This window comes from Miniopterus schreibersii (genome assembly GCF_964146895.1).
Source record: "Miniopterus schreibersii genome assembly, chromosome: 1".
NCBI classification, from domain to species: domain Eukaryota; kingdom Metazoa; phylum Chordata; class Mammalia; order Chiroptera; family Miniopteridae; genus Miniopterus; species Miniopterus schreibersii.
This window is the reverse complement of record NC_138101.1, coordinates 133542083-133557395: the sequence shown is the minus strand read 5'-3', so window position 1 is coordinate 133557395 and position 15313 is coordinate 133542083. Positions and strand designations below refer to the sequence as shown.

At 45.3% G+C, this 15313-nt stretch overlaps 1 protein-coding gene and 1 pseudogene across 3 annotated transcripts in view; both read left to right on the top strand.

Moving 5' to 3' along the window:
• The window catches only part of LOC308548772 (dehydrogenase/reductase SDR family member 2, mitochondrial-like), a 32217-nt gene extending 22509 nt beyond the window's left edge, over positions 1–9708 (top strand). The window contains exons 1-9 of one of the 2 annotated variants that reach the window (XM_081120832.1): positions 2868–2916; positions 3281–3471; positions 4785–4962; positions 5332–5433; positions 6551–6621; positions 8273–8324; positions 8649–8783; positions 9057–9112; positions 9393–9708. In XM_081120832.1, the coding sequence (XP_080976958.1) occupies positions 3323–3471; positions 4785–4962; positions 5332–5433; positions 6551–6621; positions 8273–8324; positions 8649–8783; positions 9057–9112; positions 9393–9504 (855 nt within the window). In that variant the 5' untranslated portion in view covers positions 2868–2916; positions 3281–3322 and the 3' untranslated portion in view covers positions 9505–9708. Of the gene's footprint in view, positions 1–2867; positions 2917–3280; positions 3472–4784; positions 4963–5331; positions 5434–6550; positions 6622–8272; positions 8325–8648; positions 8784–9056; positions 9113–9392 lie in introns of those variants that run through there. The other variant, XM_081120831.1, reaches the window with a different exon arrangement.
• Positions 9709–12388: 2680 nt separating this feature from the next.
• LOC308548696 (small ribosomal subunit protein eS21 pseudogene) lies at positions 12389–12671 on the top strand (annotated as a pseudogene). Its single transcript has one exon. The product of its transcript is annotated as a small ribosomal subunit protein eS21 pseudogene (transcript).
• Positions 12672–15313: the final 2642 nt, after the last annotated feature.

Genomic DNA, 15313 nt, shown 5'->3' with positions numbered 1-15313 from the left:
TGAAAATAGAACTGGGAGAGTGAAGGGAGAACACAAATTCTAGAAGAGAAAAAAAAAGAAAAGGTTAAAAAAAAGAAAGAGAGAAAGAACAGTAAGGCTTAGAGAGAGAAAAGTATATGTTGTTAATAGTGATGAAAATTTAGAAAATAATAATAAAATAAAATGTAAAAAATAGAGAAGCTACTGGGAAATAATAGAGGCAGAGAAAAGATTCTGAAAGAAGGACCAGCAAAAAGTTAAGGGAGAGAATAGGAATAGGATAATAGTTGAAAATGAAAAAATAAAAATACAATAAAGAAAATAAGAGAAACTAACAATCAAACAAAAAGACAGGAAGACAGAAGGGAGGAAAACAAAAGAAAGAAAGAAAAGAAGAAGGGGAAAAAAAGTTATGCCGATAGATGGAGAGGAGAGAGAGAGATAAAGCCTGGGCAGGGAGGGAGTCCAATAAGAGATCTGGGGGAAACTATAGAGGAAAGCAGTAAACCTGTTGGTTATAATGATAAAGTGCCAGCAATTAAGCAGGAATATCAATAAAGTCTTGGTAGTGGAAGCAAGGATAAAACAAAACAAAGAAAATAAACAAAACAAAACAGAAACAAAACAAAAAACAAGCTAAGTCAGACAAAGTTCTTTAAAAAAAAGGAAAAGAATTCATTTAAAAAATTTTTTAATTAAAAAAAATTATTTTAAAATTTAAAAAGAAAAAACAAATAACTTTTTTCCCTTTTCTCTTCTTCCTAAGGGAAAAAGATAAAAACAAACAAACAAAAAACAAAAACAGAAAAACAAACCAAAAAAAAGACCATCAGGTGAGTTTATTCTGAGCAGCTTATGTTGTCTACAGCTCTTTGTTTTGTATGCTGTTTTCTGTTCTCCTGGGAGGTACTTGTGTATCAGCCAATGTGAGGAGCCGTCTAGGTTTGGCTCTGGTGTCCTTAGGTAAATGGTTGATCTGAGGCTCTCTGTGGGCCACCTCCTCTTGTCAGCTATTTTGCAACCTTGTAGTTGCCTGGTCTTACTCCAGAGTCTTCTGTAGAGTCTTTAGGGTGCAGGGTGGCTAGTGTAGCTCTGGGTCATCACTCCCTTTAATTAGAGGTTTCACTGTCAGGCACTCACTCTGATAGAGTTAGTCTTTGCTCCACAGCCAGATCCTCTGTCTCTATCCTGTCCTCTGATTCTAGTTCACCATGCTCTGGCCTGCTGCAGCTTCAGATTGATTTCCACCTGTTGCTTTTTCTGTATGGGCCGTTTCAGCAGCCTGGGCTCAGTGGGTTTGATTAAAAACATTTCAGTGAGCCCTTTGCTTGTGAAGCCCCCAGCAGGGGTTGCAGGATTTCCTCCAGCTCTCAACCAACAGTCTCTTAGTGTCTTATTCTTGTAATGTCCTCCTGTGAGCTGCTCTCCCTTCCCCCTCAGGACTGTGCCCTGTGGGTGTGTCTGGGGCTTCAGTGAGCTGGATCCCCCCCTTTCCTGTTGGGGGTGGTGCTCCTGGCTGCAGGAGAGGCAGGCGGGCTCCGCCCCTCCCTTCCCAGATCTGGTTGGCTGGTCGGGCAAGACCCACCCCTCAGACGGTCTATTTTGCAGACCCCAATCCCAGCCTCCACTGGTCTGTCAGCCCAGTACATGCCGGGAAGGTGGGAGCCAGTTCCTAGATCAGACTCACAAATGCACAAAGCAACACACAGGCAGATAGTCCACCCTGCAAGATCCTGCCACCCCCGCACCAAGGCACCCAGCGGGAGGGGACCCAAAGTCAGTTCCACGCTGCTCCCTGCACCGCTGGTCTCAGTAATGCTTAGGCAGCTCCACGCGCCACCATGGTGCCCTTCAGGGCTGGTCACAGATCCCAGACTCTCCACACCAGGAGCTCAGAATGGGAGGGCTCTCCTCCCCTTCCCTGCACCGCACAGATCAAATGCTTTCTGGGGCCCAACACACTGCCTTACAGGGAGGCAGAGGGTCCCTGTGAGTGGTTGCTCAGTCCCGACCTCTGGTCCCTTACTACTTGGGTGCCACACACTTTGGGACAGCCTTTCCTATGGTCGGCACCCTGAGCATCAGACCCCGGTTGCGACTGCCATTAGAAGCTTTGTTTCCTAGGAAGGCGCAGTCCCCTCGTCGCGGACTCACCGCTCCCCTGGGTCCCTCAGCCTCCGCGTGGGGTGCTTCTTCCCTCTCATGGCTCCGAGTGTGCGATCCCTGCTTTTAGAGGCCGGTCAGCATTCCAAAAGGACAGAGAGCTTTACAGCCTCCAAGCCTCAGGGCTCGGAGCCTGGCACAGGCTTCAGGGGGAACTCCCCTTTTCTAAGCCCCCCTCTTACCAACTCTATGATGTTTCTTCAGTGCTCCCCACTCGCACTCTGTCCACTCAGGTATGTTTCTCTGTTTTTTTCCACCTGGCTACGTAGGATATTAGGAGTAAATTGAGTCAACGGCTGGGAGCAGGGGGCCCTCTGCTGCTTCTCACAGTGCCGCCGTCTTCCCTCTCCAAAACTACTTGATTTTTTAGTGATTCTGAGGTAGCCAACCTAAGATAATTATTGTTCTTTGATCTCTGCATAAGAAGGTGAGGAGGTTTGAAATGAAAGGTGTGGGTTGAGAGAAAGTTGTTGCAGATATGAGGTGTCGCTAATACAGTTATAATGACACAGGTGCCATGGGATCTTTGGGCAGGTGGGCCTGGGCAATATGGCCTGGGGCTCAGGAGATGTGCGGGTACAAGCCCTACACAAGTTTTTAAAACAAAGGGGGAGTGGCTGGACTTTTATCTACAGTTGGATGAGTCGTTTGTGATGAGAGGAAGCAACTTGCCTATCAGAAATGCTGACGAGTTTAGTATATCTCATGAGAGAGCAATTGCTGTTGCTTCAGATGGGGAGCTGAAGGAAGAGGAGTTTGCAGCAGATTGAGGAGGTGATAAGACCTTGGACTAGGGTAGTTGCAACAGGCTGGGGAAAGCTGAGAAGAAAGTTCAGTGCAATTTCTTTGTGGAAGAACAGATATATGGAGGGAAGTACAAAGGTGACTCTCAGAAGAGTACAGTGATATTCCTTGTTTGGGGGAGGGGGGTGAGTATCACTCAGGCACATACAGGGGCCCAGCATCTCGGGGAAGCCCATCAAGGGAATAGGTCGTGGAAAGGACAGAAGCAGCTCTGTACTTTCCTGGTAAGTTTAAAGGATGATAGAACATCTATCAGAGACTTCAGTGGAACCCTCCCACAAAGGATGTGTGGAGACAGGTTCCAGCATGGTTCATGATATGATTGTTTTCCCAGGTTCTTCCCCAGCTTTGGGTCCAGAAGGAGAGAAGCCAGACAATGACTACCATGTTCAGGGCTGCATCATGGACTTTTAAGAATCTTCATTGCTCCTCAGTCTTTCTTTCAGCAAGAATGAGCAGCAAAACAGCAGATAGAAGCTATACCCTGGCTGGGAAGGTGGCTGTGATTACTGGGTCCACAAATGGGTGAGTGAATGGGAGTCCACGTGGCCAGATGTTTGAGTCTCCATCCCAGAGTAGGGGATGTCCTTCTCTCACACCCTTCCTGACACCCCCACCTAATTACAGAGCTCTGGCATTTACAGTTTACTCCAAATCTCAACATGTCTCCCTAAAACATCTCGTTTCTAAGTTCCAAGAATGATAGATTTGGAAAATGAGCTGCTTCTGATTCAATCAAAGCAGTGTTTAAATCTAGTTTCTGCTACTTACTGGCTGGGTAACCCTAAGATATTTAACTTATCATCATCAAGACAGCCTTCATGGGCAGTGGCCATGGTCTTTTAGGGTCCTGGTCTAATAGGGAGAAGCCCAAGACCTATTGGTCTCTTAGACTTATGGACTTCATTGACTATGGAGTGCCCACTGGCAGTAAGGAACTGGGCAGGGAGACATCTCAAGACCAGCTCAGAGAGCTTACATAGATGAACCTCTCCTGATCACATCTCTTCCTATGTCCCTCCAATTCCACTCATCCTCTAACTGCCGCAATGAGCCTCAGTCTTTAATGAGTCATTACCGCAGGTGGTATGAGGGAAGAATTCTGGTGTTGAGTGCTTCAGGGGCTTCATCTTCCTTTTAACCTTCCATGGTCAAATTTAGATCCCTTTATTTTAGAATTGTTAATAGTCCAGACTTCCAAATCCCTGGGATGTTTTAAATCTGTGTGTCCCCAATGCCCAGCCCTCATCACAAATAATTTAAAATCCCACCCTGCCCTGACAGTTTATATAAGGGGAAATATGCCTTCTGTCCTTGATCACAGGTGCTCAACCAGCCCCAGTCAAGGGTGCCTCAGACTCCTTAAAGTAAGAGATAGAGAGGGGGGCAGAACATGTTCTCAGCATCAAAGTTTTTCAATTGCAGAACAGAGGAAAGCTTTAAGGCTTATAGAAAGTGCAATTTATACCAGAGGCCTCTGGCTGGAACAAAGGGAGAAAACACTGGGCAGTTAAAGATTCTCTACTATTTACGCTGGGTGCCCAGCATGTTTACCTATGTTCTGATGGAACATTACTTTTCTAAAATTCCCTTTAATTAAATTGATACGAAAAATTTCTCATCCATATGATTATTATACATATAGTTGTGAGAATTAACTAGGTTAGTCTTGGTGAAGGTCTGATATATAGTAAGCATTCAATAGTTCCTCTTTCCCACTGGAATGATTTGGAGGCAGCTCTTGAATCACACTGTGGAACTCAATTTGTGTTTCATGATGAGCCTCCCAGGAGGAGGGTGGGGAGGGCTAAAACTGTCACACCCATCTCTGCCTGCAGGATCGGCTTTGCCATCGCCAGACGTCTGGCCCAGGACGGAGCCCACGTGGTGGTCAGCAGCCGGAAGCAGCAGAATGTGGACCGGGCAGTGGCAGAGCTGCAGGGGGAGGGGCTGAGCGTGTCAGGCACAGTGTGCCACGTGGGGAAGGCTGAGGACCGGGAGCGGCTGGTGGCCTTGGTGAGGAGATGGGCAGGGGACAAGGGCAGTGGGGGGGAGTGGCGGTAGAAAGAGGAAGAATGGTTATTTTAAATATATAACCTGATCAGGTAGACAAGCAAACAAGTACTGGAATTAAGGCTAACCATATGCTCAATATTGGTCACTCCAGAGCCCACCATACACCTGAACAGGTTCAGAGATCTGGGCAGAGAGAGATGTTTTGAGTCTGATGAGGAAAGACAGCTCTCCACCCTCACTTCATATGGTCCCCTCCTGGGTTTAAAGAAGCATAGCCCCGGGGAAAGCAAACAGGAAACACCTCCCACTGCAGCAGAAAACTTCTTTTGCTCCCTGAATCTGGTTCTCATTGTTCCCTTCTCACTGCAGGCCCTGAGACACTGCGGGGTTGTTGACTTCCTGGTGTGTGTGGCAGGGGTCAATCCCTACGTGGGAAGTACCATGGGCAGCAGTGAGCAGGTCTGGGACAAGGTGAGGTCTGGTGACATCAGGTAGGGCTAGGTGGATGTCATCTTCTGTGTGACCCTCTTTCCATCTCAGCTCCCACACACCTCCTCCTCACAGACTCACTGGCATAGAACAAGTCCAGGTGCCTGGATCCTGACCCTCGATTCCCCATCTCTGAGATGGAGGTAAGAGTGTCTGCACTCCAGTTCTGGTCCCCACAGTCCATGAGCTCCTACTTTGCTGGGAGAGTCCAACAGAGGACCAAATAATCACAATAAATGTGGGGCACAGAGAAGGGAATGACTCCTTTCCTTCCCTAAAAATGCTTCAGGCTCAAGGCTCAAACCCTGAAATCCAGCTGTATAGTTTCCTAGGGCTGCTGTAACAAAGTACCACAAGCCGGGTGGCTTAACCCACAGAAATGCATTGTTTCACAGTCTTGGAGGTCAGAAAGCATCAGCAGGGTTAGTTCCTCCTGACGGCTGTCAGAGAATCTGTTCTGTGCCACTCCCCTAGCTACTGGTGGTTTGCTGGCAATCTGATGTTACTTGGCTTATAGAAGGAAGCATCACCCTAATCTCTGCTTTCATCTTCACATGATGTTCTGTGTGTGTGTGTGTGTGTGTGTGTGTGTGTGTGTGTGTCCAAACTCCAAACTTGCCCCTTTTAAGACACCATTCATTTTTAATTAGGGCTCATCCTATAACCTCATCTTAACTCTGTCTGCAATGACCCTATTTCCAAATAAAGTCATATTCTGAGATATGGGGGGTTATGACTTTAACATAGAAATTTGGGTAGTACACAGTTCAGTTCATAACACCAGTATTCTCCAGATCAACCAGCCAGTGCCTCCTCAGACCCAGATGGAACATTTTTTTCCAACTGGTGACCTTACAAACACAGGGAGACATCCTGTAGACTCCGAATCTTCTGCCTGCAAAGACAAGCCTGATCCCCATATTCCTGCTTTTTCAGAATGCCTCTCCCATGTATGTCAAAGAAATCCAGCACTCTCCCCACTTCCCGTTGTCAGAAGCCATCACACCCATGTTCTAATGCAGTATGATTGTTAATACAGTGAGAACATGCACTGGACTGAATGTCTTTCCTGCCCCACCTGCATTTGCTCTGATTTCAGATCCTGAATGTCAATGTGAAGGCCCCAGCCCTGCTGCTGAGCCAGCTGCTGCCCTACATGGAAAACAGGGAGTGAGTGTTGGGAAGGGGGGTGGGAAGGAGACATTTAGAGTCAAATATGGAACAGAGGAGGTAGAATAAGAGGAGCCAGATGTTGAGTTAGACCTTCCTTCCAGGCAGCAGGCTTAGCTGAACCAGTAATACAAGAGAAGTGAGAGTTTGACTTTCAGACTCTGGGTCAGCTAAACAAATAAAAGAATTCTACCCATTTAGTGTCATTCTCTCATATCTAGAATGCCCAGGGACTCTGGCAAGGACTCTACTAGAAGCACAAGGGATCTACAGACAGAAAGGTCCAGAGTCCCAACAGTTGTCCTGGAATCAGTGAAATGCAAGTGGTTTCTAGAATAGTGAAAGTTTGACTTCATATTTCTAGGTCACTAAAGAGAAAAAAATTCTGTCTTCTTGCATTAATCCCCAATTTCTAGAGTGCCCAGAAATCAGGCAGGGACTCTAATGGAAGAGAGAAATGGAATTTTAATGACAGGAAGGCCCAGAGTTGCCATGACTGTCCTGGAACTGGGGAACTGAAAGTGGCCTCTCTCAGGCTGCATGCAGCAGGTCAGGGCACAAAAGTCCAGGTTGATGACTTTGAGGCACCTCGCAGCCTGTCCATAACAAGAGTAGTGGAGTTTCCAAGTCCCACTCAACTCTCACTTCTCCAATTTCTTTACTCTTGGCCAACCATGTCCTCCATTATCTTCCCCATAGTCCCTGCTTTGTGTGTGTTGCACAGGAAAACCTGTAGAACCATGAGTGAGTGAAAAGAAGAGGTCAGAGACAAAGCTGGACAAGCAGGCTGTTGCTAAATTATGGACAGCCTTGAATATTGTGATAAGGAATCTTGTCATTCAGGAGACAAAGGTGAAAATAATATGATTGTTTGTTATAATTATTTTAGGCATATTTTATCTTCTTTCTAAATGAAAAGAGAGCATGAAGAGAAAACACTTGAGGGACAAAGAAAGCATCTTCATTTAAGAGCCTATATAGAATGGACACTAAGGGAAAGGCAATGAGTAGGTAGAGGGAAAAAGAGAGGCAGGAGTGCAGATTTCTCAAGAGTACCAAACAGGTTCCAGAAAGGAAATTTTAGTCTACAGTATCTGATGTGAAAGGAAGGTCAAAAGTAGAGAGGTGAGGTCTGAACAAGGATCATTAGACTTGGTGAGTGAAACATTGAGGATCCTTAAGGAAAACTTTTCTAGAGGATTTGGGGGCAAGGTTCTGGGGGAACAAGGAGCTTCCAGTATTAAGATTTCAAAGGACCTTCTGGGAAGTACTTTTATTATTACTCTTAAGCATGCCTGGTATAGAGCACCCTCAAAGTCAGTAAAGAGAACAATAGTCTCTTTAGAACAATAGAATAAAGGCAAATGTTGGCTGTGTTTCATAAAAGTGTTCATATGTTCATACTGGTACTCCTTAATGGATATTGAACATCCAAATGTGACATGAAAACACAAACTTGGTCCTGGCCCCCAGGGTGGTCTAGGACAGAGGAGACAGGCTGAAGGAAGGCACGAGAGGGCTCTAATCTGAACCTAAACTGTTCACTCACTTTCATGGTCCACAGTCTCCACTTCTTTTCTTGCCCCAGATGTGTGTATTTGCCTCATTTGTATGTGGCTCCATGATATTTACCCCATCTTTCTCTTCCCAGGGGAAGCTCTGTGGTTCTGGTCTCCTCAGTTGGGGTATACATGCCACAGGCTGTAAGTATGAACTTCTATGACTCTAGATAAAAAGGAAAGACATAGCCCCATTTGCCAAGAAAAATGGAGAGGTCCAGGAAGATCCCAGGACAGGCCATTGCTGGTGGGGCACACCTACATGCACATTTGATCAACGGGTATCTAAGATCTTCCTTCTCCAGAAAGGACGTGCTTGGCCGCCTTTTACCCTTTCTTTTTGAGGTTCTCTGTGATCTCTGCACTTGCTGCTGAAGAGATATATTTCTAGACACGGGGCTAGAAATTCAATTGAAACTGTCCTCCTCAGTTACTGCATATGCCATCTACTTCCCCTTTTGTTCACAGAAACTAGGGGCCTACAATGTCAGTAAAGCAGCCATTCTAGGACTCACCAAGACCCTGGCAGTGGAGCTGGCACCAAAGAATATCCGGGTGAACTGCCTGGTGCCAGGACTCATTGACACAGCCTTCAGCCAAGTGGTGAGGACCAAAGACAACTTCTGTTTCTGCCCTACTGAGTGCCAGGGTGCCTTCCCCTACCAGGCCATGTCCCACAGAGACCTGGCTCTGTGGACTCTTGTTCTGATGCTCTGGTCCACTGCCTTTGGGATCAGTGGCAGAATCAGGACTTTAGTCCTTTGTGAGGGACAAGCCTAGGGCCCCCCCAAAGCCCTTCCACAAAGGTGTGTGTGATGTGGAGCCCATGTGATTCCATCTGGATGAGCAGCACTAATCGTTTGACTTTTCCTTTAGCTATTCAAGGGTAAAGGCATTTGGGAGCATATTCAGGGACTCTATGGAGCACAGAGGTAAGTTGTGGGTGAGGCAGTGTTCTTTGTAGACCTGGGTTAATGTAGCTTTAGACCTTCATGATGAACAAAGATCATTACTACCTTTCTGCAGGCAATTACCCATTCCTCTTTCTGAGATTTGAACCCTGGGATGAGTAAAAGTCCCTGCAGAGCCCAAATATCTCCACTTGCAGCCTTTCTCATGACCATGTGGGTCTTGACTTCCCAGCATCCCACAGGAGCCCAGGGTTCATGGGAGGCATCATCACTCACAGCCCCGCCTCCTCTTTCCATGCAGACTGGGTCAGCCTAAGGACTGTTCGGGACTGGTGTCCTTCCTGTGTTCTCCAGATGCCAGCTATATCACTGGTGAGAACATTGTGGTGGCCGGCTTCTCACCCCGCCTCTGAGGAACATGAGCTCAGAGCTCAGGCTGGCCTCTCATTGTAGAAGGCCCCTGAGACTCTGGGGCCATCTGTTGGGACAACTCTATAAATGATGATCCTGTGCTTCAAATACACACTTTAAGTTCAATGTAATCAGAGTGTGAAACAATAAAGAACATCAGAAAAGATGTCAATGTAATCAGAGTGTGAAACAATAAAGAACATCAGAAAAGATGTCATTAATGTTTTCACTTTTCTTCACCCCTTTCCCACCCTGGGAATTAGGAAACATGCCTAACAGAGCATGGTTACCAGATCAGAATGCTCAGGGATGAAAGTCTGGGCCACCTCATTAAGGATGAGCAACCTAGACCAGAGGACACGCTGACCAGGGTTGAAGGGAACTTAGAAAGGGTGTAGACTGAGCTCATTTGTAGCTGTATGCAGTTCTTGGCACACTGACAGTTTCTCAAGCACCTGCACCTCCCAGCACCATGAGAGACTGCTTGGTTGTACACAGAAACAACCCAGGAGTACAAGGGAGTCAATATGAAGAGAGGTGACCCTAACCAACAGAGGATGGGAATAGATGGATCAATGCCCAGCCTCCCCACTTGGTTTTTCAGAGTGTCAGGCAAGAATGAGTCCTTACTCACAGTGATCATTTGCACAATTATTTCACCCTTGTCTCACTTTTCCTACTTGTTTCTTGACCTGGGTCAGTTATATAGGCATTGGTTTTACAATAATTAAACACTTCATTTATATTTTATATACTTTTTGTATATATATTTCTCAATTAAATATTAAAATATAATAGGTGTGAGGATGACTTTGGCTTTAATTCACTGTGATATAAATGAAAGATTTCAAAATTTGAAAAATAATAAATAAGATGACATATAAGTTGGAGGGGAATAAATAGAGTTAGAGTATGCTAGGTTCTTATATTGTCTATGTATCAGTCAGGATCCTAGCAAGAAACCGACAAACTTTTAAACTGAGTAATTTGAGAAGGGTTTCATAAAAGTACTATTTACAAAGCTGTGGACAGGGTTTAAGGAAACCAACAGTGGGGAGCCAGCACCACCTCTAGGCCCTAAGGAGAAGAGGAAGGAACAGATGCAGGAGCTAAAGAAGGTAGCTCTAAGGAAGAGGCCAACTGACAGGAGCCCCAGACTTAGGTGGAGTCCCAGCCCACACATTGTGACCTAGCAGAGAGGAAGTTGGGGAAATAAATACCCAACCAGAGGAGAGGGGGCCAGATGGTCAATCTATACCGTTCAGTCTCCTGAGGCACAGAGCAGAGAAAGGAAGGGAGGAAATTGGCTATGGACGGGTAAACAGAAGATATCCAGCTACAGTAGGAGGATGGTAAAGTTATTAATTTTAGATTTTGACAGTGAAGCTAATGCATTGTAATTTCTAGAGAAACCACTAAATAAAACCAGAGATATATACCAAATTAGCATACAGAGAAAACGAATGACTTTAAAAAATCAATCCAGCCCGGCCGGGCGTGGCTCAGCGGTTGAGCATCGACCTATGATACAGGAGATCAGGGTTCGATTCCGGGCCAGGGCACATGCCTGGGTTGTGGGCTCGATCCTCAGTCGGGGCGTGCAAGAGGCAGCCAGCTGATCAATGACTCTCTCATCATTGATGTTTCTATTTCTTTCTCTCCCTCTCCCTTCCTCTCTCTGAAATCAATAAAGATATATATATATTTTTAAATCTTCCTACATAGAAAACCCCAAGTCTAGATAGTTTCACTGATGAGCTCTACAAAAAAGGTGCAAAAAATGATAATTCTGATGTTACTAAATATACTAGAAACAGAAAATGTCGCACATTAAGACTATTTTTAAATATACATATTCTCTTATATTTTCCTCCAGTAGTTTTATTGTTTCATTTTTATGTCAAACAATTTGATGTATGTTCAACTTATTTAGCTATAAACAATGAAATAGTGATCCAACTTGTTTTTCCTCATCTCTAGCCTCCGGAAGAACTGAAAATAGAAGGGGACTAGAGATTTTTACCTTTAATTTGATATTTCTCTGGACTATTACTTTCTTTTTTAAAAAAATAGGTATATATGTCTTTTATAATTTTTAAAACTAATTTTTTTTAATGATTCCCATGTTCTTCATAGTCTTTGCCTGAATATGGCTGATCTTGGATTTTACACTCTCCTGGTATAGTTTTGTTGTTTTTTTTTTAAGTTTTCCATACCTCCTCTCACATTATGAACCTATTAGTCCTTTGAGTACTCTCATTACTCCTCCTCCTAAAGTCAAAACTGATGAGACTTAGAGGAGAGACACCCATAACTTGGGGACTCAAGTAGAGGAGAATGGGCACCAGAGTGCGGACAATGTCCTAAATCAGGAGTGAGAGGTACATGCTATTTCCATGGACATGAAACAAAGATAGAGGTAAGACCCTTGATCAGATCTTTTAAGGGGTGAGCCCAGAAGGTCAACTTTAGCATGGCTGACTTGCTCAGAGGTTGTATTTACTGCAGAAGAAAGATGAGTCCAGGACAACTGAGAAGGTGCACCGTATGACATAAATTTACCTCTTTTTGATGAAGGAAGCAGCCTCATAAGACTGAGAGTCATGGGAATGGGCACTTGGACTGATCTCAGTAACATTCTCTCTAGTTAAACACCATAAAATACCTGATCCAAGTTAGCTAAGTAGTTTAAAATATGTGAAGTGCTCCAATCAGCCTGAGCTTCAGCACAAAAAATAGGACTGTTGCAATGGAAGAAAGCATTTAGCCCTATTGTCTTGTTCTTGTCAGAAACTGTTGTTGGTGCAACCTAGTCTCGGGTCACAGAGGTGAAGAAATGAGTCAAGAAACTATGCAGGTCATGGTGTCACCAGGTGTGGCCTCCACATGCAGAATGACACTGGCAAGATTGTGGACCTGTACATGCAAATACTCTGCCAGCAACTGCATCACTGGTGCCAAGGACCACATATCCATGCAGATGAACATGGCTGAAGTTGACAAGGTGACAAGCAGGTTCAATGACCAGTTTAAAACCTATGCTATCTACGGGGCCATTTGCAGGATGGTTGAGTCAGATGACTCCATTCTCCGACTGGCCAAGGCCAACAACATCATCTCAAAGAGCTTCTGTCTGGAGAGGATCACAGATGTGGAATATTTGTCATAAGTAAAGAGTAAAAAAACAAAAAACAAAAAGAAAAGAGAAAAGAAAAGAAAAGAAACTGCTCAATCCACCACACTTTCAAATATGCCAGGAAGAATACCCTACCCTAGACTATAGCCCTCAGCAGCAGAGGGGATGGGGTGGGCACAACAGTACACAGAACCAAACCCCCACCAGGGAGTGGTAAACACAACACCATGAAGTCCCAAGGCTTTACATTTATTGGTAAAGCTCTTTATTGCTGGTAATAATAATATTCTAGCACAGATGAGAAGCAGGTAGGTCAGATTTGTTGACAATTCAGGCAACCACTGAAAGGTTTATGACTCAACCACTATCAAAGCTCAGCCCTGCCAGGCTCAGGCTAGTTCAGGCCTCAGGGACCTGTCCTCCTGCCACAGTGACATGGATCAGCAAAGATCTTCTGTAGTGGTCAATCCAGGCGAGCAAGCCCAGGCCAACACACACAGCAACAAACCAAATCAAAAAGGATGCTGAGTGCCCAGCCAGCGTGGCTTAGTGATTAAGCATCGACCTATGATCCAGGAGGTCACAATTCAATTCCCAGTCAGGGCACATGCCGGAGCTGCAGGCTCGATCCCTAGTAGGGGGCACGCAGGAGGCAGCTGATCAATGACTCTCATCATTGATGTTTCTATCTCTCTCTTCCTCTCTCTGAAGTCAATAAAAACATTTTTTTAAAAAAGGATGCTGGAGACTGAGAAAATTAAGTCCAAGTTTGCTCAAACACAGGGAGTCATAACCAGGTCCATGGGGGGCGGGGGGGGGGGGGGGCTGGGAAGGGAAAGAATCACTCCCTTTAAGCCAGAACTCCATGCTCCTGCAGTTGACCACAGTTCCTCATGTGTTCTGGGCTCTCTGTGCCACAGCAGAATTCCAGAAATTCTAAAGAAATTTCTGGGTAAGGCAGAACTGATGGTCTCTTCTTGCCACTGGCTCAGCCTGACCCCTAAGTCTGGCTTTTCTTCAAATCTGATTTGGAGACAGCTAATCCAAATATCCTTAGCCTTCATTAATTCAACTCAACAAACATTATGGAACAAGTATCAAATGGTCATGTTATTGTATCACACAGTGCCTTAGGTCTCAAATGTTTATGTGCCATTGGCAAACAGGTGCCATTAAGGTTTAAGAAAATCAAGAAAGCTGGTATGCTGTGATGGGGAGGGAGACAGATCTGCAAGGGCACCTGAAAACTCTAAGTATCATCAATAACCATGGGCATTGACGCCTCAGTGTGAGTATGACAGAGACTGGCTTCGTGCTCCAGTCCCATTCCCTGCCTACAGACATAAGAAGCCTCCCTGACAATGAAATTGAAACTATGTAATAATTTCTGCCTGTGTCTGGCCCCTAACATTTTCCACAAGAACCTTGACTATATGCATGGTTGGAAGTGAAGGATTCTGAAATGATGGAGTTTAAAAGATGGAAGCGGCCAGAGTCCCTGACTTTCTACTTGAAGAAACGCTGCCCACAAGTGTCACAAAGCATGCACCGGTCTGTGGCACAAACAATAAATTCTTATTGGGTTAATTCACTGAGATTTGGGGATTGTTTATTGGCCAGCATAGCTTAGCTTGCGCTACCACTGAGCAAGTGTGGACTGGGGAGGGTCAGGTAGCCACTTTCCCCACCACTGGTAGTGACCTCAAGCATAAATAAACTCCTCGAAACCCAAAATAAAAGGAAAGAATTGGATTCCCTAGGCAGGTCTTAGTCAGAGGGCAGGAGCCTCTTCATGGCCTACAGCTCCCTTGTGATTATCACTGGGATGGCTTCTTCAGGCAAAATCCCTCCTATTCACAGGGCTACGAACCTCCCCAGTTGACCTCACAGGTAGGTGATGGCACCACCTGCACCAACTTGAGGAGGAAGAACAGCTTCAGGGAAAAAGCAAATGCATACTCAGATGCCATAATAATGCAATGGAGAGCTATCCCCCAGGGCACTGTAACTAGGGAGCCTATTTCCAGACGTCATCCAAGATTGAATGAAGTAAATTTCTTTACTCCTGTTTAGAACTTTCCCTTCCCCACCCCTAGACACCTGCCTGATTGTTTCAGTGTGGTGGTGTTGTTTACCAATGACATGTATACTCTCTAAGCCTAAGGCAGTGTGGGATCATTTGGCCATAATATAGTGGCCACTTGAAAAACCTGTTGAATTAGAAGGAACAACTGTGAGAGCTTGGGTTAGATGCACACCCTTAACATCTCCAAATCAGATTTCAAAAGAAGCCAGTGGCCATACTAATCCCAAAGCAGTCCCACAGTAGGACCAAGGGTACCACAGTCAACTGCAGAGTCATGAAGTTCTGGCTCAGAAGGAAAAACTCTTCCCTGCTCCCACCCCATACACTGTCCAGTTGTGTTTCCTGTTTTTGAACTAAAATGCTGGGGATTCAGAACCATTAACCTTCCCCCAGTGTCCCTGATGAATTAGCCCTTCCTTGTGAAGACATGCTATTCCCAGAGACAAAGAGAGACAGAACCTGAGGGCACTGACCAAACCTGGTAATTTTGTGGCAAACCCAATCCTGGTTACCAGGGGTGTAACTAGATTTAACCACAGGGCAATTCATCCCTTTGTGAATTACTTGTACAGCAGTAAAAGGGTGTTAA